At 34.7% G+C, this 25,898-nt stretch overlaps 1 protein-coding gene across 1 annotated transcript; it reads right to left on the bottom strand.

Annotated features, from left to right (window-relative positions):
- Positions 1–4,462: 4,462 nt before the first annotated feature.
- LOC133198783 (collectin-12-like) lies at positions 4,463–15,362 on the bottom strand. The gene is made up of 4 exons (XM_061334775.1): positions 15,183–15,362; positions 14,965–15,050; positions 4,904–4,994; positions 4,463–4,760 (listed from the first exon to the last, which is right to left on the bottom strand). The coding sequence occupies exons 1-4, from the start codon at positions 15,346–15,348 to the stop codon at positions 4,516–4,518; spliced, it is 588 nt and encodes a 195-aa protein (XP_061190759.1). The 5' UTR covers positions 15,349–15,362; the 3' UTR covers positions 4,463–4,515.
- Positions 15,363–25,898: the final 10,536 nt, after the last annotated feature.

Genomic DNA, 25,898 nt, shown 5'->3' with positions numbered 1-25,898 from the left:
AAGCAAGAGTGCCTTATCCGAAATTGTTATTTTCATGGCCCCAGGATCAGGGGTTCTGGTGTTAGGGCGGGACTCTATTGATTATATAGTGAAAATGCATTATTTCTTTGAAAATGTTCTTCTCTACTTCTGGGTATTATTTAAAACAAACTAAATACATAGTTATGATAAGCAATGATGCCTCTTCCAAAATTGTGAATTTCATAGCCCCTGGGTCAGGGGTTCTGGTGTTAGGGTGGGGGTCTATTTATTATGTAGTGAAAATGCATTATTTCTTTGAAAATCTTCTTCTCTGCTCCTGTTTATTATTTAAATAAACTAAGTACATTGTTATGATAAGCAAGGATGCCTCTTCGAAAACTTTGAAATTCATGGCCCCAGGGACAGGGGTTCTACTGCTAGAGAGGGGCTATGTAGATCCTATAGTGAAGGTGATTTATTTCTTTGAAAATCTTCTTCTCTGCCCCTGTGTATTATTTAAACAAACTAAGTACATTGTTATGATTTGCAAGGATGCTTCTTCCAAAATTGTGAATTTCATGGCCCAAGGGTCAAGGGCTCTGGTGAAAGGGGAAGGGGGGCTCTATTGATTATATAGTGAAAAAGAAAAATTTCTTTGAAAATATTCCTTTCTGCTTCTGGTTAAAAAGCAAAGAAGCTATGTGTATCGTTATGATGAGCAAGAGTGGTTCTTCCAGAGTAGTGAATTGCATGAGCCCTGGGTAAGATGTGCTGGCGTAAGGGTGGGCTCTTGATAATATAGTGAAAATGCATTAATTCTATTTAATTACCCTGTCTGCTCCTTAGTGTAAAGCAAATAAACAAAGTGATTACTTATAATGCGCAAACTTCCGGTCCCAAGGTCAAAGGCTCTGGTGTTTCTCAGTGTGGAGGGGGGCTCTATTGATAATATAGTGAATCTGTAGTAAAAATGCATTATTTCTTTAAAAATCTTCTCTGCACCTGGGAATATCAGAGGCAAAGAGAGTAAATGTTTTAATAAGGAAAGGTTTTTTTACCAGATCTTTGAACATCTGGACCATTTGGTCAAGTGTTCTGGTCCTGGCAAGGGCTCTATTAATTTTATTCTTCATAGAGGAGTTATTCCCCTTTGCCATTTACTTTTGATAATTAATCACTGTAAATAATGTACTTGAAAGGTTAATAGAATAAGAGAATTATGCAAGAATTTTTATTGTATAATACAAAAAGTACTTTCATAGTTTTTACGATCAGTGAGACTTTTAAGTAATAGATAAATAAAAATGAGACAAAAATAACTTGTCTTTTTAAATGTTCATCAAAGACCAAGAGAGGCCAATGTGAGTTGTCAACAAGGAATTAAAATAGTATAGAAGACTGATAGTTTGTTAATATACTGTGTGGTGATGGTGATAACTGGGGAACAGATTAGAACCTAATTTATGAACTGTTACTGAATGCTAGACTAATTATTTTGTTGATCCTGATCATCCTATTTTTCTTGCTTTTGGGCAACAAAGCTTCACCTTTCAGTTCATTTTATACTCTATGGATCCTCTAAATTGTATTATACTCAGGTGATCGTTAAGGCCCTTGGGCCTCTTGTTTGATATGTTGAATGATGTCGCCATGGTTACTTAAATCCAAATTTCTGTAAAATTATTTTAAAAGGCTACTTCTCCTACAGTTTTAGTCTGATTGCAATAAATCTTGCCACAAAAAGAGACTAAACCAAGGATCATTAGTCTATTAATTGCTGTTGCAAAGTTTCAAGTCCAAGTGCTATTTTTATCTTCCTTTATAAGTACAACCAGTAGAGCTACGGTCTCGTCAGAGACTTCTGGTTGATACCTAAGTTACTTTAAAGATTATTATAATTTAAATCCACCTTAATCAAAAGTGCAAGTTAACATCGGATGTATCTAAAGTTTTACAGTTTCTAAGAAACACATATCCTCTGAAAAACTTGACTCAAAAAATATTAACAAGGAAAGTGGTAGCATTGTGTGCTTTAACTACTGCTGCTAGAGCCCATAGCCTTTCAGCACTGAACATTAATTATATGAGTGTATATATTGCTAGGGATGTGAAGGATTAGATTGATTGATTGTATGTTGCTTTACGTCTCATTCGAGATTTTTTAAACATTTTTGAGTATGCGAGGTTCTCGTTGGTGGTACAGATAAATACATATATACTTATTTATTTATTTATCTTAGCCCATGTTAATAAATATCCCTATGGATTAAATATGAAAAAAATACATCGTAGCGACTAATGAAATATTTTGAAATGATTAAGGAGAATTTAACTTACAAGTAAACCTTTTTATTATGTAAAATAGGTAAAATAATTGTTTTAGACACCCTCTGCAAATTGTATGTTGGACTTGTTAATTTCGATCCTCATTATGTAGGGTAAGTCAGGGTAATTTCGACCACCGTTTAATTTCGACCACAGGAACTCAAAACTCAAAACCACACAAAGATCTACGGAAGTGTTGAGACAAGTTTAATTTATTCGGAATTATAGAAACTATTCCTCAAATTATAGTAGTATAATTATTCATCGCAAAAATGGCTTGATCAGAGATATAAATAATATTTTAACTGTCATTTATGTCTCCAGTTTGACGTTCAAAGTTCCAGTCTTCAGTGTGCTTGATTTGATCATGGAAATGCAAGAGAGACAACTCGTACAACCTCTTTTTAAGTTTAACTTTGTTCAACAGTCTACAGCACGAGTTAAATTAAAATTGTTTTATTTCTTCTTGGAATATCTTTAAGTTGCAGAATTTTACAAATTTATCTTGGATTTCTCTCAAAATGCACAAGAAACGTCCATTTGATTTTGGTCGAAATTACCCCTACTGATTTTAAGGACGCGGGGTAAATTCGACCACTTATTCTGAAATATACGTGTAAGTTGTCTTCAACAGCTGTTTAATGCAATGCAGAGTTAGATCTTAAAAAAAAATAATTATACTACATATGTACAATATTATCTACACATAACCTTTTATATTAAAAAAAAATATATCAGATTATTTAATTAACATGTGCATGCCTAGCTATATATATTGTCTGGGCCGTTCACGAGGTTCTTACTTGTAGTCCTGAGTATTCACGAGGGTGCATCACTGATCGAGGTGCGAGAGAACATGGAGTCGGCACTGGCTTTGAATTAATACATGACGAGAGCAATCCTAAAGATTCCAAACCCATCAAATTAACAAAAGAGAGGGTGCAGGCAATATTAAATATAGGTCCCTAACAAAAAAAAAAATCTGGTTTTTGTAAAAAATTTTTCATTATTACGAATGCGTAAACTTTGACGAATAAGACTGAGGCTATCGAAAACCAACGACTCGGACGTATTAAGATCGTATCACACAGTCCAGGTAAAAAAATCCAAATAGTACCCAAAATATCAGAACAACACACCAAAAGAGCCGCAACAATCTTGAAACAAAAAAAAAAAAAACTATGATGTTACACGAAATACTGAAATGATTTGTTTGAGTTTAGGTTGTTTTTTTTTTTTGGGGGGGGGGGGGGGGTAAGAGGACTTTGCTTCTGTAAATCTTTATTTAATTGACTTATCGAATTTCTCGGGATCTATCTCTCTTAAGAATTAACAAAACACGTAAAATACGTATATTACATGTAACAACGCATTCCAAATGAATGTGTATATGGTAAAAATTAGTGAAGAAAAATATACGCAATTCTAATGCTATGCTCAAACCTTATACATAGATATACAATCTGAATGATTCTGTTGTGAAAAGACGATATTAAATAAAATTCCTTTTGGGTTGGAGAATTTAAAAATCATAACAAAGAAATTATTTGTGGGATCTGAGAAAATTTTATCTATTTGCATAACTATATATCACAATTTTAAATTATAGAGTTGGCGAATTAAAAGCAGAATTTAGAATAAAGAATAAGAATTTTGAAAGATGTCTATAAGACAGCATTGAAAAGCTTATGTAACCCAACCCATATCTTTAGTACTTATCCATTTTACTCTGTTTGTTGAGAGAGATAGAGATAGATATACGTATTTTCTAAATAAGCAATATAGTTTCTCGGACCATAAATTTTGAATAAAATGCGACAGGTCAAGTTTTCTTGCATTGCAAGAGTTATCTTTCTTTTTGATGTTTGTTGTGGTCGAAATTACCCCGAGGCCGGTCGAAATTAACCCATGCGACATGCTTACTTATTTTTAAACCAATTCATTATTTTTTTATGCATTTTTAACTCCTAAAGCAGAAAAATCTGAAGAAAAAAATCAATCTCAATTACTTTGAATCTTTTTTAACTAGTACATTTGAAAACAGTCGTGTTTTGTGGATTGAAAGCCACAAATCAGCAAAAGTGGTCGAAATTACCCCACTCTACCTTACCCCAAACCAAGTTTTCTGTGTAGGTTTTCGACTTAAAAGCTACTAAAGAGTCAAGTACTTCATCATCGTATTTATTTAGTTTTACTGTACATTAAAGTATACAGAGAAGCAGTATTCTTTCACATGCCTTCCCTCTCACAAAGGAAGCCATTCAAGTAAGAGCAAGGTCGGTCATTCCACTCTCCGTTATACAAAATGTCGATACAGTCTACTTCTCGTTCAGGAACAAGGTAGTTGTCCGGGTTTCTCTTGCTCCACTTAGTAAATCCAATTGTCGTGTTTGAGTGTTCCCATACGTACACACCCTCTGTCGCCTTATCGTTACCCCCGGTCCATGTCGCACAATTGTAAGGGCTGCTACAGACTAAGGGAAAAAAGAACAAATAATGAAGTAAAAAATGCCCTTCTATTACTGATTTAAAAAAAGAAACAAAAAAAAGGCTAAATTGTTTGTTTCATAATACATGAATTGTGAAGAAAACTTTTGGGTAAATGTAACTTTCTTACAAACAACGTTTAATATGTTAGTAGTTATCCAGGTGTTTTCATCCAGGTCGTTTATTTCCACCAGGTAGGAATTGCACCTACAGCAAGACTGCTGCAAAAATATACCAAAAGGAAAAGAAACGCATAATTAAATTCAAAGGTTAATGAAATCAACAATTTACAAAGAAAATTTTCTATTTTTATTATACAAAACCTATATCATTGTTTCATTTAATTGAGGTAACAATATTTAGACAAAAAAAGCCCTGCGGTGGCTGCAATCTAACTTCATGGTGCTGTTTCGACAGTTGGTGCTGCTGAACTTAAGGCACAAGTGTAATAATTTGCCCCGCCACAGCATGATACGCCCGTCAAATATTGTTCAATTGTCATAAACAGTTTAGAGTGCAAAAAAATCATGTCAACCTTGATACAAGGATTTCAATGATTTTTGCATTCCTCATAATATTTGTTTATACATCTCCTGTGGTGTAGGCATTAATTATAACAAATATTACATTATAGATCCTCAACTGGTTGTGTTAGAGCTTGACAAATGCCCATCTGCAGCCCCCCCCCCCTTTCCAGCTTTCAGATTTGTGAGACATGATGCTCTGAATTTGTTGATATTTTCAAAAAATTAATTAAAAATATCATATTAAACAATATGAATGTAGTCTTAACAACTTAATCTATATCAATTTAATATCAAAAATAAAAGGCTGGCCATCAAATGACATAAGCTATAAACTGACAAGCAGTTCTTCTGTCTAATTCCCAAAGGATACAGATAAGAGCTGCTTGATCAGAGATCCTCTAACAGAAATGATTGAGACAGCTAGCCTTCCTACACTGAACTCATTGATTAATCTTTAATTGGATGAATGTCCACTCATTACTCCCAACGGATGAATGGATCTATACATACTTTCTGCTTTGTATTGCAATAAAAATGCATATTTATGTCATTCTGATATTAAATTTGAAAACAAAGATTTTTTTTTATTTGTTACAAACATTTATAAAAGAAAAAAAAACTTGTGTAATCTTCATACAATATTTTTAATAAGGTTCCTGCATTACTCTTAGATTTGTAGGGACTAACCTACCATAATTGAAACATTTTTTTAAAAACTTGATTATTTTTAGATCTAATGTCAGACTGGTTTTAAGCTGCAATTCATACAGACAACTGGCATGCTGATTCCAATCCCCCCCCCCCCCCCAGTATAATTAGTTTTAATTATATTATACAATATCAATTAGTTTATTATACAATATCAAATTAATTTATTATACAATATCAAATAAGTTTTAATTACTTTTCACCAAATTCATTTTCAAAGTTAGGCTATCCACCTATTTAATCCAACAGGGCTGATTCTTTTTACCTAGTTCCCAAGAGATATAGATAACACCTGCTTGATCAGAGATGCTCTACCAGTTAGCTCCTCACACTCAACACATTAATTTCTCTCTAATTTGACATGCTATTTTCTGTTATCAAATTCTCCTTGACCAGTGCTTGATAATTACACCCATGGGAGTGGTAGAATTTCTCTTGTAACATTACATTTGTTTTAGATTGCTGTAAAGTATATAAAGAAAAAATAAGTATTTTCTTGATTTAACATTTTTTAATAAGGATACTGCAACACTCTTGCATTTTTGGGGATTGTGTAATCTAATAGTAAACAGTTTTATTTTTAAATTTCACTTAAATTAAAGGTCACAGTGACCTTGAAATAGGTCGCGACACACCTTCTATCTAAGATGCATAAATTGGCCAAGTTTGATGATTCTAAGTCCAATAGTTTTCTAGTTATGAGCCGGACAGGATTTTTCCATATTTGGCCATAGCATCGTAATTAAAGGTCAGAGCGACCTACTTTTAGTGCGCGACACACCTCCTACCAAAGAAGTATCAGCTGACAAAGTTTGATAATCCTAGGCCTAATAGTATTAAAGTTATGAGCCGGACACGAGAAAAGCTAACAGACAGACAGACGGACATGAACGCTATATCATAATACGTCCCGTCTAAAGACGGGCGTATAAAAAGAATACGGTCACGGTGTATTCTCTTTAGAGAAGTGGACAGGCTTTCGCCTACATCCACTTCTCTTCGCAAGCCTTCATGTTTTGATTTTGGAAAACGTGTAAATTTCGAATCGGTGACGGCCTACACTTCAACTGACATTTCGTCTAAAAATATTTTCGAATGTACGATAACAGACATGTTAAATTAACAATTTGAACATTAATACACAAAAGTGTCACAAGAAATCCAACCTTTACATATTGCTAATCCATTTTCACAAGTTCTCCATCGCGGATTTAAGCTAATGTTTATCTACCACAGCTTATTAGAAAAAAAAATGAAAATTTTAAGTCGGATTATTTGGAAAAATTGTTGAAGACGTATTTTGATGTTCAAAAAAAAAGTTTTTGACAATTCAGTTTTGATTTAGCATATTATTCAAAATTAATATTATTACTTGTACTTAATTTTACTATTTTAATACAATTAATAAGTACATTTGAGCTTTAAAAAAAAACTTCATTGTTATGTCTTTGTCAATACTGAAAATCTTTTCTTTTATTCCTAAACGATAGTAACTCTACCTTTTCCGAGAAATGAAAAAAAAAAGATTTAAAACAAAGATCAAAAGAATCTGAACGAAACTTGAGGAAATACTGTAGAGTAGACGATTTCTCTTGTTTCATCATTATTTTGTAAAAATAGTTTCCAGTTTTATCCGAATTAAGAGATTTTTTAATCCTTCAAGAGTTACTTGCAAATAATTTAAATCCGGGATGGAGAACTTGTGAAAATGGATAAACAATATGTAAAGGTCAGTTTTCTTGTGACAATTGTGTGTATTTGTTAAAATTGTTAATATGACACGTATATTACATACACTCAGACGTATTTTAGACGAAATTTCAGTTGAAGTGTAGGCCGTCACCGGTTCGAAGTTTGCACGTTTTCCAGAATCAAAACATGAAGGCTTCCGAAGAGAAGTGGATGTAGGCGAAAGCCTGTCCACTTCTCTAAAGAGAATAGGTCACGGTCATTAATGTTCCCCGATTTTTATCCCCCTCCCAGAAACAAAGTTTGGGGGAGGGCATATAGGAATCACCTTGTCCGTCTGTCTGTCTGTGCAACGTGTTCCGGTCCATATCTTTCTTACGGAGGAAAATTTGAATCTACTATTTTACACGAAGAGTGTTCGTCACCTGAAAGTGTGTCATGACCGTGACCCAATGTCATTTGGGCAAGTTCAAGGTCACTGAAAGATAAAGTTCATAATTCGTGTCCTATCCATATATTTCTTATGGATAAACTGGTAAGTTCCCATTTTACACAAAGATTGACCCGAGGGTGTGTTGATCTTGACTGAATGTCATTTGTGCAAGTTCAAGGTCACTTATACAAGTTCATAATTCGTGTCCGGTCTGTATTTTTCTTAAGGAGAATAATGTTCGGAGTTTGGGAGTTTCCACTTCATTCAAAGATTGCTTATGGCCTGAGGGTATGTTATGATCTTATAGTCACTGTAGAAAAAATGGATAAAGAATGCATTCATACTTTCCAATAGAGAAAAACTTCAGAAATTGTTAGCTTCATTTTTTCATTTTATATCATTACTTTGTGGGACGTGGAGACCGATCCTTCTTATGAGATCGTATAAACTGAGGTCCCGTGTCACAGTAGGTGCTGGAACGAAAAAGATCTCTCACTGCTTAATAGCACTGAGTGTCGAGCATAGGTCAAAATATGCAGCTCTCCAGCGGCATGTGGTGGCGTCGGACTAGGAGTGAAAATCTCGAGAGGGACGTTAAATCACATAAAAAATGTATCATTATTTTTGTGATACATTTAAATTTTGTAAAACTATAAATAGAAGGTTCAGAATACTAAATTTGTTAATTGTTTATTTTTTTTTGGGGGGGGGGGGGATCTGTCACACAAATTCGTAGGAAACCATTGGAGTCTATTTCCAACGGGTTCAAAATTCATCGCTGTGAGTCTGTTTTAATCGGGATTGAAATTAAAAAAATATTGTCGTATGCGGATTGAAACGAAAAAGAGGTCAATTTGAAACTCGATAGATGATATTTAACGAGTTGCTTTCTTTATTGAAACTTCCATTACCATATTATTATATTATATGTCTGCCAAAAATTTTATGTGTTCATTACTATACCCAAATATATCTCTGCGTGCAGTACAACAAACTTGAAAACTTACCAGTCAGCAAGGGCCCCGCCTAGGGTAGAAATGTAAGGGTGCAGCTTACAGAATGAGAATTTTACTAGATTACAAAAATATAAATGTAGGAAGAAGAATATGTACTAGCAACTGTATTTATAAAATATCAATTTAATTCCTAAATATCCATCAATCTATTAATAGTTTCCTTGTGTATACAGTAGGCAGTAAAAAAAAATCATATCTATAAAAACTCAATATAATGTATATTAAAGAAGAATGAAGCATGTGTTTTATAATATTTCAGCCTTCAGTAAATGCAAATATCAAACAGGCTTGACCTTAACCTCAAAGCTAACATCAGTTGCAGACAAAGGAGTTAATTTATCTTAAAGTGACAAATAAAGATAGCCTCTAAAATTTTCTGCACCAGGCAAGATAATTAATCCACTTTGATTAATTGTACTGCTCTCTCACCCTGTTCTTCTAAGTTTACAAGAAGAACTTTTTCAGCAATGATAGAATGAGGTTATAATTGGACTACCTGTCAAAAATAATTTACATAAGGTAGCAAAAATAAATAAAAAATATATCTTCAAGTATATATTTTTATTTATTTATTTTTGCTACTTTATGTAAATTATTTTCAATGTTGTTTTTTGAATTCAATAAAATCATAACTCATTGTGTATTTTACCAAAATAATGTATGAACATTTTTTAAATCGACATTTCAGAGAATGTAAACATCATTGAGAATTGACCTTAACTTCAAAATAAACTTCATTTGCAAACAAGGTGTTAATTAATCTCAATTTGACAGAAACAGATAATGCCTTTGATTTTCTTCAAGAGAAAGGTTAATCCCATGGGACTAGTTGCAGGTTTCATAGTTTCCAACAGGAACATTCTCAGTAGTTATCTCTCTTTGCCCTGGCATTCATTCTTACGTAAAGTTAAGGAATCTACCCCACTATCCCAGCTCCAAACTGATGACACAGAGAGCCAAACTTAGAATCAAAATATGTCTTACTGCATATTCAACCAACATACCAAAATTGAACTTAATTGGTCAACTATAAAAAAGTTGTAAGGAAAAAAATGAAAATTTGTGAACGGTCAGACGGACAGAGTGATTGCTAAAAATTGCCCAAAAAATCATCTCTAAGGAGGTTATCATTTGTGCGCTAGCTCATAGTACCTCTAGTTAAGTCGGGATATTGTTAATTGGGAGACTCCTAATGTCTGGCAATCAAACTGAGTGATAATGCTAAATCGGTTGCCCTCTCTTCCTATCCTTAACATGGCATGTGTATGCAGGAATATTTTTGTAAATTAGAGTGCAAAAATGTCTGCTTGGTTGAAAACTAGGGAAAATTATCAATTTGCTTGGACCAGCACTGAATGTGTTTGAATAACCCACATTTTTCGTGAAAACGCACGAACAAAGAGGTCTATCCCTGGATAGTCACGGATGATTGATTATGTGGCTAGTATCAATGCAGAAACCTTTATCAACACAATACTCTGAAAAATAGGTAGTAACTTTTCATAATTCGAATTCTGCTCTGAAAAATTGATATATGCGTTTCTTTTTTCCTTTGAGTATATAAAGCATAATGGTACAGTAATCGTATCTTTTCAAGGTATATAGAAGTAAATACCTGTGAGAGAAGAAAACAAACAAGACATATCTGACTTGATGGTGATTTGAATAGATAGCAAAACATATTCATAGATCTGATCCAAATTGAATGAAGAACAAGTAAATTATTTGAAATACACACTTCCCGAAAAAGAAATTGATTTTCTCAATAACGATGTATAGGCTACTGGCTTAGTAATGATATAAAGATAAGAAAAAAACTTAATTCTGTCCTTTTTCAGTAACATAACCCTAGACGGAAAGACAAAGAATCTGTAATGTAAAAGACTCTTGCTCTTTAACTGTGAGTTGTAAGAGTAATTATTTTTTCCCTGCAAGATGAGACGTGATCTGATGCCAGGAAGAGGCTTCGAACTCCTTTATTTCGCACTCAGGACCAGTTTGATTTGCAAATAAACAATTATACGAGGTTCTTTAGCTAATAACATCTGTCGAGGACCTCGGTTTCTGAAGTCTCACCCGAAAGACCCGCCACAACAAACTGCCGAGCGCTTGTCGAAGAAGTTGCTTCTTTTATCAACTTAAGTGTATCGCTATCGTTGTTTGAACCAATCACCCCGAACGGTTTAATTCCCACCTTGCCAAAATTCTGAATTTCTTATTCCCATCTAGCCAAAATTGTGATTTTCATACCTGAGTGGTCACCTGTGTATAGTCTGTTTTAGATTGATTACCTGTAATTTTCATCGGAGATGAAAATAAATAAATAAATGAATTTACAAAATAAGTAAATCAATAAATAAAAAAAATAAGTTGTTAAAAGAGAAAGAAAAGAAATTAATATAAAATTAGTTAATAAATTTATAAAAATGTATAAAGAATACAAAGAAATATTTTATAGGAATTTTTGTTTATTTATTCATCTATCATTTATTATATTTTAAGTTTATATAGAATATAATTATTATATACTAATTAGTAAGTAATCAAACCAGAGATAACCAAAAAAAAATTTAGTAATTAAATAAACAACAGTGCCCTGTGATGCTTTTCCTTCTCTAGTTCTATATCTATTTTGTTTAACAGATACTTGATATATCCAGAAAGAATATAAATTCGCTTGAAATCCTAGGATAAAACCAATTTTTGTATATTAAATGCTCTTTTCTTACTTATTCTAATAAAAAAAAAAGATCCTCTTTATCACTTTGTTAAGTATGGCGAACGTGCAAGTACCGGTGGATTTTCTGGAGAATGCAAGGTGGTTTCAAGTACTCCATCAGAATAAGATACAATGACAGATACAATGACAGAATCTACTGGAGATGCATTGACAGCAGCTTTTCTTTCTTTAGTTCTAGAGCATCAAGTGGAAGACGTGTGGTTTGAGGCGCTAGAGGACAATGAAGATGATAACCAAGATGTCTTGCGTTTCAAAGACTATGTTACCGAGACCTGGGTCGAAGGCCATCTGATGACCTTGAACTATTTTGACAATTAAGAATCAAGGACAACAAATGCAGTGGACGGATGGCATCATAAATTCAACAGGATGAGTCGGCGCCCCCATCAAAATTGGTCATGTCTGTCCAGTTAATTCAGATGGAACAGGCAGCCAATTAAGCCAAGATGATTCAGCTTGCTGCTGCTGGTGGTGTTCTCCAACTATCGACAGTTAGACCGTCGCATTCAGGATTTGAAGGACAGACTACGCCAAGGACATATCAGATAATGGACTATGCAGATGATACCTCCCACCTACTGCATTTGGAGTGATGTGTCTTCGAGTTTACAAAAAAATGGGTTTATGATGTATGTTACCCTACATGTTAATTTATATTATTTTTGCCATATGATAAAAGTATTATTTACTTGAATGTTATGATGGTGACTGTTATGATGCTCTTATGTATTGGATATAAACATTATTTTATATCAGAATAATTTTTTTTAGTAAGAATGGCTTTTTTGCATTCCTCTTAATGTAACTGATCATCTTACAACAGAATTAAGATGTCAATGTGATATTATGTTGTTTTTGTGATATGAAAAATAATTAAAATAAGTTGACATTAAAATAAATCATGCTTCTTTATAAATATTTCTCAATTTCATTCATTTACTTGAAATTAAATTTTTTTTTCTTTTTTTTTTTTTTTTTTTCAATAGAATTTTTTTTTTAAATTATTAATTAAAACATATAAATTAACAATAAAATACATTACGCTTCTTTATTTATTAAAATTTCTCATTTCTTTCATTTAATCGAAATAATAAAATTATCATTTTTTAATCACAATAAAAATTAAAAAAAATTATTATAAATTAAAAGATATAATTAAAAATTATGTTAAAAAATTAACGAATAAATAATAAATATTTGATTAAAAAAAGGGGTTTTAAAAATTATTAAAATAAAAACATATCATTAGAAATTAGGAAGAAAACATTTATTTTACATACATTTAAAATATTTATGTTAAAAATTAATGAATAAGTAAATGGAATAAATAAATAATTTAAAATCATTTATAACACTGGTCATTCTAAAACGGACTATAGGTTTCCAGTAATTAATTTCTTTTGTTCTCTCCCTCCCCTTATCTGTACACCATTCCCACCTAGACAAAACCAGTCACCTGTATAAATTTCAGAATTTTGGCTAAGTGGGAAGACACCCTCCGAGCGCCTCAAGCATGGGGGTTCACAGAGTTATTTTTGAGTTGGTCCTAGCGTTAACATCTAGCCTTTATTGTTAAATTTTCGTCGATGAAACCCCGAGGGGAAATAAATTAAATTACTCAAACATATAAAATAGACGATTTTAAAGGAAAAAAGCTAGATAAACATTCAAATGGACTCTACCAAATAAAATAAAATCGGAAATTAACTTTACAAGCTAATATAATTTGATTCACCATTATTTACCTTCTGTGTGAAAGATATAGAAATTATTGATCTCCTTCTACTAGAATGTATTAATATTTTGTGTTAGGGCGCAATAGTTTTAGTTTGAGGGAAAAATCTTTGCAGAAGCTAAATCGGTCTATTTGTTTTGTTAGAAAGTCAAATTTATTTAGTAAATTTACAAACAAAAACCTGTACAAAGCCAAAACTCTTCTAATGGTGACTATTTTGCAATACTGGTATATTTTTCATGTAAGATAACAAAGCCAAAAAATTAAGTATTTAAGTTAAACTGCTAACAGTGAAAAAGGTTCTTTGTAAATATGTTATATAAGGGTAATTTACAAGACAGGCGCAGGAAAATAAGTTCTTAATCCAAAACTATATTTTCATTAACAATATAGTGTGTAAAACGTAAACATAGGCATTTTCTATTCGCCATGCAAGCGCCCGGAAATATAAAAATGAGTCAAGGGTTTGCGTTTTCAATAAAGAACCCTCACTGCTGAATGGCCCTAAGTACCAAGCAAATTCTAAATTTGAAGCCCTTCACCGGTATACGCTGCCGTAGGTGTATGAGTGAAAGTCTCGAATTGGGCGTAAAACGACACTTTATCTCTCTCTCTCTGTCACTCTTCTTGTGTATAAAGAAATATTCCCCACGTTTTTGGTCCTTTACATATCTTGTTTGTTTTGTTGTTTAACGTACTTCTAGAAAATTTTTCACTCATATGGAGACGCCACCCCTTACCGGTGGAGAGCTGCAAATTTTGACCTATACTCGGCACTCGGGGCCACTGACCAGTGAGGGATCTTCTCGTGTCAGCATCTACTGCGACATGGGACCTCGGCTTATAGGGTCTCATCCGAAGGACCCGTCTCCACGTCCCACAGCGGGATTCGATCAGCGACTCTAGAGCAGACGCTCTTACCACTGCGACCTTTACATATATCTGTGAAGTACCAAACCATTACATCTGAAATTTAGTTTTAAGAGGGCATTCAAAATTATATAAAGTAGATAAAATAAACGAATAATATGTCTTTACCCACATCCAATTTTAAGTTCTACGGAAAGCGTAATGCAAGAAATCTGACATCTTGAAATACGCCGAACAATAGAGGGAACTATCTTTTTTTTCTGGTATTTGTAGGAATTGATTATCAAGGAGTCAGTTTCAGTGAACATTTATGAAAAAAAAACTCCAAACATTTAGGACAGACAGCAAAATCTGAGATGCCTTTGGCATCTAACAGTTTTCAGATATTTAGTATCAAAGTACTTGGTTATTTTTGTGTCTAAATGTCGAATAGTACGGCTTTTTCTAGGACCTCAATAATAGCTATAATTTACCATGGCATCTGCTTGAGTTACTTTGGTGCTGTTTAGACTATAACATCTGCCTGTGTCATTGTTACAGTTCCACCCTATGTTGCAATCTACAATGATTTACAGTTCAAATGCAGCGAACTATCAACATTTCGTATATAAATATACCCTCTCACACAAAAAGGAAAAAATCAAAGATACATATATCCAAGACAGTGAACAATGTATCTGAAAAAATGTACCTCTATCTGGTAAATAGTATATCCATCCAATCTCAGTTTGGTTCATTCTCGACGATTCGCATTGTGTTTGTCTTCTGCATAAATTCTGTCCAAGATGAAAACCAAAGCACACACAACCCGCCTTACAGGATAAAGCACATTCAATCAGGGAGTCTGTTTTATACATAGGTAGAAGATCAGTATGCCCCAGTTTATCTTCACATCCGGGAATAACGGAAAAACGAACGGAGTTTGACAATAACGAATACACGAAACAGCAAAACTCAACTAAATAGACAGTACACAGCTGTATTTTGAGGAAGTATGTCATTTCCACTCTTTTCAATCCGAGTGTTATTTAAAAGGTCGAATATAGAAGTGGGTTATTTAAATGGTTATTCACTATTGATTTTTACAGAGCACATATATACTAACACTAACTTGTTAATATTACTTTAGATGTTATTAAATTTCTTTCATACAGAATCTCCTATGCTTGCATTTTGACAGGAATATGTCAAAGATACTACTTGTTTTTAAGGATCGATTCATCCAGTTGATCTACGGTGAATAACTAGATCATCTGTGTTTAATATGCACAATGAAAGCAAATTATAACTGCTACTGCAACACTGTCAAAATTTAGCCTGTTTCTTAATAATTGTGCTACAATTTGGGACGTATAATATTTCCAATGATTAAAACAAGTATGTAAACGTCTACTTCATTGTTTAAAAATGTATATATCATGGATTTAATACACAAGTAATTTAATTCTGCTCAAGAATCAGTAATTTTTTGGAATATTTGCATAAGCTACAATGTTTTATTTATGTCGTGTATCATCATTGTGAATATCTTAAAATTTGATTACAGCTAGGCAGACAAAGTTGAAGATAAAGAGACATCAACTTTGATGTTTTAAAAAGATTTAGTTACTTAAGAACCCTCTCTACACTGCACACTGAAGAGTTCTGATTCTATGGTATTTTTCTGCAGTTAGAGTGATCTGCCCTTAGATCTAAATTCCAATAAATAGAAATTTACAGTATATTACTCCATTTGTAATCAATTCAAGTATTCCTAACATTTTAAAAGGCCAAGATAAATTAATTGAACACGTTATTTACATGTATTTTCTCCATGGAATTAAACAACAGCCATTTCTGTTCACTGATACTGTGTTGTGTTTGAACATTTTTCTTCGGGGTAAATGCCATGTACCATATATTGAAAATTAAATACATAGGCTCAATATTTACACCTTTATTCAATATAATTTTCTCGATGTCCAAAAAACATTTCGCACTAGTGTAGAGAGGGTCCTTAATTGCCTAAGGTACATTTTTGCGAAGCTCTAGACTTTGGAGATAAGGCAGTGAAAGATATGCCAAAATATGTTGAACAGTTCAGAAGAAAATGAAAATACAGAAACCTTAACGACCGACACACGAAAGACAAAAATAAGTGAGCAGTATAGGCAACTAGAATGACCGGAGACCTAAAAATTGAGCGTATCATATTCGGTGCATGCTCTTGAGTATTGAGTAAGTTGGGAGATGATAACAACATATACAGGTGATAGCGGGATATTATTTAATAAATAAGGAGTTGATGATTGTAATGTACTCTACTTTTACCCTACGTCGTCCCTGGTGTGTTTTATTGTATGTGTTGTCTTATGTCTTGTTATGTATATGTATGAATCAGTTTAATAAAGTCGCCCGCGTGGCGCAGTGGTTAGAGCGTCTGCTCTAAAGTCGCGAAGTAAGGAGTTGATCCTTACCTCGCGGGTTCGAATCCCACTGTGGGACGTGGAGACCGGTCCTTCGGATGAGACCGTGTAAACCGAGGTCCCGTGTCGCAGTAGATGCTGGCACGAATGGCCGTAAGTGCCGAGTATAGGACAAAATTTGCAGCTCTCCACCGGCAAGTGGTGGCGTCTCCATATGAGTGAAAAAATTCTTGAGAAGGACGTTAAACAACATAAAAACAAACAAACAAACAAACAGTTTAATAAAAACGTTTTAAAAAATTCACATGGTGTGGTTAGACATGTAACATGGTGTCAGAAGTTAAAGAACCAATAAAGAGCCCTAACAACCATTAAATGATGGACATGTTAAGCGGTGCAGTTCCTAGTTTGGACTGAGAGGCACAGGATCTAGAATCCGTCTGTAATTGTTCAAATAGCACGTAGATTTCATGTTCTTGGGACCCCTCAAAGAAAAGTCGGAACCAGAGAAGTGTTCGTACCTTATGCTTTGGGTAGGGGACAAAGGATGGGCGATATATTTCACATGGAAACTCTCAGAAGAGGAACAGAAGAAACTTAAAAACTACGTAGAGACGTTCGAGGGTTATGTGAAGCGCAGATCAAACGTGACTTTCAGCCTATACAAGTTTGAAGAAATAGGTGAGACATTTGAACAATTTGCTACTCGGTTGAAAATGTTAGTGAAAGACTGTAATTATGACAAAAGGCCCATGGGCCACATTGCTCACCTGAGCACATTGGCTAGGGAAAAAAGCAAAAATCAGTTCAATATTGAAAAGTTTACAAGGGGGGGGGGGGGGACTTGAATTTTAATCTACCTGATGATGCTTCCATATGAATATAACAAATAGCTTTGCTGTTGTTGAGGAGATTTTTTCCTTAATATTCATTTGTAAAAATTTGATCTCCCATTGTGGTACCATCGTATCCCCGGGGGCTGAACAAATTCGATTCTATACTACCCCAGGACGCCTCTATATCAATATTACTAATCATTGCTTTTCTGTTCTAGAGAAAAAGATTTTTTCCTGTATATTCCTATGTAAAACTTTGATCCCCCACTGTGGCTCCACCCTAGCTACTCCCGGGGGTTATGATTTAAATAAAATTGAATACACTACCTGGGTATGCTTCGATATAAATATGACCAATCATGGCTTTGCTGTTCTTTAGAAGAAGATTTTAAATTTTTTTTCCTATATACTTCCATTAAAAACTTTGATCACCCATTGTGGCCCCGTCATACCCTCAAGGGTCATGATTTGAACAAAATTGAATCTACACTACCTGAGGATGCTTCCATATAGACATATCCCCAATCATGGCTTTGCTGTTCTTGAGAAGATTTTGAAGTCTTTTTCCTATGTACTCCTATGAAAAACTTTGATCATCCATTGTAGCCCCAACCTACCCCCGGGGGTCATGACTTGAAAGCTTAAAATCTACACTACCGGAGGATGCTTCCATTAAAACATGACCAACCATGACTTTGTTGTTCTTAAGAAGAAGAGTTTTAGAGTTTTCCTATGTATTCTTATGCTAAACTTTGGTCGCAGGGTCAGGCTTTCTGGTGTTAGGGCGGGGCTCTATTGACTTTATAGTGAAAATGCATTAATTCTTCGAAAACCCCTGACCCTGGGGCAATAAATTTCACAATTTTGGTAGAGGGCTCAATGCTTATTACAATGATGCCAACAATTTGACTGCTTGATGTCCAGGAGTAAAGAAGATTTTTGAAGATTGCAATATTTTTGGTGGTGTTAGCCCCACCACTCAAGCCCCAGGGGGGCATGGACCATGAAATTCACAAGTTTTGTTCCCCTTCACCCATAGATGCTACATGCCAAATTTGGTTGAAATTGGTTAAGCGGTTTCAGAGAAGAAGCTAAAAATGTTCAAATGTTAACACACGACGCACACCGACGGGCGAGATCGGAGAGCAATAGGTCACCTGAGTGACTCAGGTGACCTAAAAACCTATACATTTTGTACATGTATGAAACATGGACCCCAGCTATGTGGGCAGCAATGCAGAGATTTAAATACTCCCAACACTATAGGCTCTAACTGACCAATGCCTGCAATTGCATTCCAGGAAACAACATAAAGCCAAAAAAAAGTTAAAATGATTAACAAAATGTATTTTTGAAACACACTGATGCCCCCGTACAGCATTTTATGGCGAAGGTTAAAGTTTCTCAAATGCAAGTCAAACTCCAGGTCAGGAGCTAACAAAGTTGGTACGCAAAGAAAGGTTCTCTCTCGAGGAATATACCTATGAAATATGAAAACCCTAGCACCAACCGTTGAAAAGTTATGGCGAAGGTTAAAGTTTTTTTTCCAAAGTAAGTAAAACTGCAAGGTCAAATGGTGCGAAAGGGAAGGTCATCTCAAAAGTGATACACATGATCGTAAAATGTGAAATCCCTAGAACCAAACATTCAAATGATACGGCCAAGGTTAAATTTCTTTGAAAGTAGGTCAAACTCCAAGGTCAAGGTCAATGCCAGATTTATTAATATCCAAAGGAAGGTCTTACCACAACGAATATGCATGTGAAGTTTTGAAAGCCCTAAAATCAACTGTTCAAAAGTTTCGGCCAAGGTTAAAGTTTTTCAAAAGTAGGTCAAACTCTAGGGTCAAGGTCAAGGATGTTGGTATGCAAGGATGGTCTTGTCACAAGAAATACACATGTGAAGTATGAAAACTCTAGCACTAACTGTTCAACAGTTATGGCCAATGTTAAAGTTTTTCAGAATTAAAGTAGGTCAAACTCCAAGGTCAATGTCAAAAGGTCATAGTTGTTGGTATCCATCGGAGATCTTGTCACATTGAATAAAAATCTTAAGTATGAAAGCCCTTGCACAAACTGTTCAAGAGTTACGGCCAAAGTTAATTTTTTCAACAGTAGGTCAAACTCGTTAAGGTCAAAGCTGTTGGAATCCAAAGGAAGGTCTTGTCATATGAAATATAAACGTGATGTATGAAAGCCTAAGCACCAACTGTTCAAAAGTTATGGCAAGGGTTAAAGTCTCATAAAATAATGCAAAAATGGATGGGTCAAACTCCAAGGTCAAATATGATGGTACGCAAAGAAAGGTCTTGTCACAAGGAATACATATGTGAAATATGAAAGTCATTGCTCCAATCAATCAATGATTGATTGATTGATTGTATGCTGTTTTACGTCCCGTTCGAGAATTTTTCACTCATATAGGGACGTCACCATATACCGGTGAAGGGCTTCAAATTTTGACCTTTACTCGGCACTCAGGGCCATTGAGCAGTGAGGGATCTTTATCGTGCCAACGCCTGCCGTGACACGGGGCCTCGGTCTTAAGGTCTCGTCCGAAGGACCTGCAACTTTCACTTCAAAGTGCTGAGCGCATGGCGCAGGAGCAGTTGCTACCCATTTTTTATCGACTTAGGTCTGTCGCGGCCGAGATTCGAACTCACGACCTTCCGATCACGGAGCAAGCACTCTACCGACTGAGCTACCGTGAACGGTTCCAACCAATGAACAGTTATGGGCAAGATTAAAGTTTTTGCGGACAGATAGGGCAAAAACTACATGCCCCCGAATCTTCCATGACGGAGGCATAAAAACAATATATCAAACAATCATCAGGATTCAATATTGATCGTGACAAAACACCATATATAAAACAAATGTGACATAGTGTGGTGTACATGTATTTTATTTCAGGTTCGTTGGGATAGATCAAGTCGGTATGTGAATGGGATTAAGAATTGATAAAACGCCGTCGATATAACAACATCTCAAGTTGAGGTCCACAGCAAGTGTTTAATTTTCTTCTCTCATGTATAAGTTTTTAAGTAAATTATGTTGTGTGTAAATTTAAAAGTAGGTCGGCTATCGGAGGAACACAGTCAGTGCCGATCGGAAATATAAAGGTTTGTTGGAAGACCTGGTAATCGAAGACTACATCAAGGGGAACTCTAGCATTCTTTTATAAAATATCAACTTTAAAGTGCTTTTATGTAGAATCAGAGTGATAATTCAGAAAATAATTTTGATGATGGCCAATAACATTTAAATATAAAGTATCAAGCTTAAGGATGAGCAATGACCTGTATTTGATTCCAACACTACCGAAGTCTTTGTAGCTATTATGGGGATAGTTATTTTTTGACCCCGCTCCGGAGGAGAGTTGGGTATACTGTTTTACACTGTCAGTCCATAAAATATCGTCGCAGTTTTCTTAGCAACTACTCTTCACAAATGTTTGAACTTGAAGCCTACTCTTTGTTTAGACACGCCATATGATGGGATTTATTTTTGTCCGAATCCGATGTCAATTTCCTGTTTATATGTGCATCTGTCCGTACCAAGTTTCCGTCGCAGGTTTGTCAGAAGAGGTATAACTAATGACCATAGACTTAAAGACTTACTAATTATTCAGTTTTTTTCTTTTTAAATGCTCTGTGGAGGAACTGTGAACTTTAATATTACTACTTGTATATTGAAAAAAAAATAATTTGTTGATTCCACGCCTAATAGAATCACTTTTGCCTTTTCAGGTATGCATAGGGATAATGATTTGAATCCATAACCTATGTTTTTCAAGTTTCATGTAAAAGTAATATTAACTGATTGATGTAATGCAAATATCATTAGCCAAGTATATCAATATGTCCAATTTTAAAAGCAATTTTGACATGATGCACTCTTAACATTTTATGATAAAGAGTGTGGTTGTTTACCTACAGGACCATCATAAATACAATGGGAAATCTGAAGCTGGTAAAACCTGGGTTTATTTGAAAAAAAATGGATAGAATTTTGTACCAAGACAAATCCACTAGGACAGACAGCAGTTGGTCAACTCAATCAGCCTCACCTGATTCCTGGGCATCTGTATCAACAGAGTCCAGCGTCCTCACAAGTACCCCATGCCGGGTCAACCAAAAGCAAAGGGCAAATAAGGACAATCGTCAAACACTCTTGACCAATCCCAGCTCAAAGACTGCTATGAGGGACTTGAAAACAGGGCACCCTAAAAGGGCCCTAGAAGGATCAACGGCACATCCAGAACTCATGCTCCTTTTCCACTTCCATAGAGAGCAGAAAGCAAGGTATTTGTTCATTTCAACATTAATGAAAACAATTCAAACATATCAACATCAATGCAAACAATTATGCAAACTATGATAAAGAATGAGTTAGAACTAAACATTTGATTTTGTTATAGTTCTGCGTAAGGGTTCTCTTTGCTAGTTTAATGTCTATGGTAGACAAGATTGCTTTCTCTCACAAATATTTATGAAGTTTGAATTGACTACTCTTTATTTCCTTGATCACAGATAACATTTGAAACGTTTTGAAAGGTTGGAAGAGGAGGAATGACCAGGGTGTGCTGTGATGTCTTGCACCACCAGAAATGCTTTGTGCCTTTCTACCAGTTCAGGGCTCTTGGAGACAAGGAGTGGTTTTGTCCTCCATGCAGGAACAACTTTGATGGAATGTTGCATGTATGTTGCTATGTACTATGACAATATATTAATTAATTATTTCTACAATAAAATATTTTTTAAATCAAATTTAGATTGATTGATATATTTATTGATTGTATGTAGTTTTAGCGTCCCATTCGAGAATTTTTCACTTGTATAGAGACGTCACTTTATACCGGTGAATGCCTTCAAAATTGGACCTTTACTCGACACACTGATCTGCAGTCCTGTAACAAGGTTACAAATGAACATAGCTACAGATCTGTAGCTCGCTGGTCTGAGAAAACAAATGGAAGGGACGACCAGAGAGCTACAGTGCCATCCATTGAAAGAAAGTGTATATTTGTCGCCCACAAATCATGGGAGATCCTATATGTAACCCATGAGAAAAGACATTAGGTAGGCTACAGGTGATCTATAACCATTTTATCTAATTATCATGAAAAATTAAGTTGTAACCCATATAACTACGGAAAAAGAGCTCCCCTGCTACGTTTCATTTGATCCGTCACCATATTATAGTTGTTACCCATGTAACCACAAAAAAAGAGCTCTCCCTGCTAGGTTTCATTTGATCTGTCACCAAAGAAATATAGTTATAACCCATGTCACCACAGATAAAAAGACTTGGTTAAAAATGAAGGGCATCTCAAGTACGGATTTATCAGTTTATGATACCTTTGTTAATGGATAAATAGTCCTGAAACAGCGTTACAAATGAACTACAGGCACTTGTTTCTGTAATAAATTTTTAACCCATAGTATAATAATAGCACAAGGTATCCAACTCCGTATTCATATATGCATATAGTCGCACTCACTTACAATTTCAGAGGACATGCACTGGCAAACTGTTTATACTGACATGTATGTCTTCTACGATAATTTATCTACACAACCATATATGGCATGCGTGTCTTTATTTTCTTTTATCCCTGTAAACAGCGTCAAAACAGCTCGCCGATTGGAAAAGTCGAACTCAACCATGAAATGGTACGTGCTAATACCGGGCAGAGATTCTGATTGGCTAAAAATCTGTTTTTAAAATTACATCGGAAAAATATCGTAGTGCTTTAATGGAAAATGAGAAATTTTATTTATTCACTGCAATATTTAAACACTGGAACTGAATTTTTAAACTCACTCATTTTTTAATGAAATATATGGAGATAACGAACAGTATTCAAGCTCAAAAGTCCATTAAACAATACAAAATAGGAGCAAAGAGGGACCTCCAAATATCAGAGGTGGGATCAGGTGCCATGGAGGAGTGAGTATCCCCTGCCGACCGGTCACACCCGCCGTGTGCCCCTTATCATGATCGGGAATGTTAATGTTGCTCTCTGTCCGGGATTAGCACATACCATTTCATGGTTGAGTCCGACTCTTCCGTTCGGCGCTTTTTACGGGAATAAAAGAAAATAAAGACACGCATGCCATATATGGTTGTGTAGATAAATTATCGTAGAAGACATAAGTATAAACAGTTTGACAGTGCATGTCCTCTGAAATTGTAAATGAGTGCGATTCTGAGGGAGGGGGTACTCCGTGTAATACGGAGTTGGATACCTTGTGTTATTAAACTATGGGTCAAAAATTTATTACAGAAACAAGTGCCTGTGAAATGAACATTGAAAGTCAGGACTAACTTCTTGCCATATCTATTCTGAGCTGCTAAAATGATTTTTGATGGAGCATTTTGAATTTCTTTTTAATTAAGAACTGGATTACACTTGCCGGTGGGAGACTTAGTATGTTTATTTTAGTATAAAAATAAATTTCCCGTACGAGCTATTTTCGTGTTGGAATGAAATTATTGTGATATATCGTACGTGGAAGAGAAAATGGTGGATGTCGGTCATCTTTGCCTAATTATGAAATGTTTGGGGAACTATATAAAACAGCACACTGACATTCCTATTGCTTACGGTGAATGTTAGTTATAATACCTTGAATTATTGTTATAAAACTGGTTTCACCGTACTTATCCTTCTGTGATCTTTTTGTTAAATTATTTCTGACAGTTTCAAAGGTTTATTTTGGCTTACTCAGCGGAAACCTGGCTTGCGTTCAAAGTATTTCTATGTAGTTTTTCTCGTTATGTAGTTGTAGATTGAAGTTTGTAATGAGCAGACTTGTGCTCAGGGGGTTTAGTCCGATGGCCGATATGGGCCGGGACAAAAAGTAACTACGAGTTGTGTTTGATTTGCCGGCAATTCTTAGATGCCGGCAAAAAGTAACCACGAGTTGCGTTTGATTTGCCAGCAATTCTTAGATGCCGGCAAAAATTAACCATGAGTTGTGTTTGATTTGCCGGCAATTCTCAGATGCTGGCAAATTTTTTATGCCGGCAATTCTTATATTTGATATTTAATTAAAATGCCAGAGGAAATAGAGGTCACTAAAGTCAAGTTATCTTAATTGGACAAAGAGTTTGACAAAAAACAAAGCGGGTTTACTCGATACGTGGCATTGTTTATGCCATCAAAACGAATTCGAGCTATCTCACTGTCTACAAAGCAGTTCCATTCGATATGCGTGGCATGCACAAGTTCACCGACCATTTTAACGCGCCTAGGTAGTAATTAACCTTGCTTTGGTGAAGGCTCAATGTAAGTACAAGGAAGTGTTTTTAAATAAATTTTATTTTGTTGCAAATTGGGAGGATAAAGTAAAAAGTGAAACAACATTGTAAAACTGTTTGCAGATCTGGAGTGTAAACAGATTTACTGCATGTGATCAACGAGGTCATGGATGGTGAGTTTCAGCATTTATTTATTTTCATCTTCAAAAAGAGCATTAAAGCCTTTATAGTTAAGGACCCTCTATACACTGATGAAAAATGTTTTTGGGACTTTGAGAAAATTATATTTTGAAATTAACTAATTCATTTTTAATATAGGGAGCATGCCTTTTTTATCCATGAAAAATCTTCAAAGATAATGAAGTAAATATAAATAAAATTCGCTTTTGCTTACTCAAATGGAGAAAATACATGCAAATTAAGTTTTCAACTACTTTATCTTGGTCTAATATAATGTTTAGAATACTTGGATTTATTATAAATTATGCCATACAGTGCAGATTACAATTTATTCTATTTCTATATCAAATGATGGGACAGTCTAACTACACAAAAGTACCATGAAATTAGGGTGGAGTGTAGAGAGGGTCCTTAAGTTCATATTCTGGGCGGGGCAGGGCCAAAATCATTATGATAGTGTAATGATCGCGTCAATGTGTAAGACTTACATTTCAAATTTGAAACATTTACTTTGAAAAGGGAGTAAAATAAAGAATATTCTTATACATGTAGTTAATAACATAATTTGGGACTACACTGAGAAGGGGATATCCTACCAAAGCATTTCTACTCTCCTCTCTACAGTACACTGTGTGTACTTGAGGTACGTATATATATATATATATATATATATATATATATATATATATATATAGGAATTCACTTCAATACTTATCAAATA

The sequence above is a fragment of the Saccostrea echinata genome, unplaced genomic scaffold (assembly GCF_033153115.1).
Source record: "Saccostrea echinata isolate AGI-Se365-2 ecotype Australia unplaced genomic scaffold, CSIRO_AGI_Sech_v1 ptg000033l, whole genome shotgun sequence".
NCBI lineage: Eukaryota > Metazoa > Mollusca > Bivalvia > Ostreida > Ostreidae > Saccostrea > Saccostrea echinata.
The sequence above is the reverse complement of the archived record's forward strand: the minus strand, read 5'-3'. Positions and strand labels throughout refer to the sequence as shown.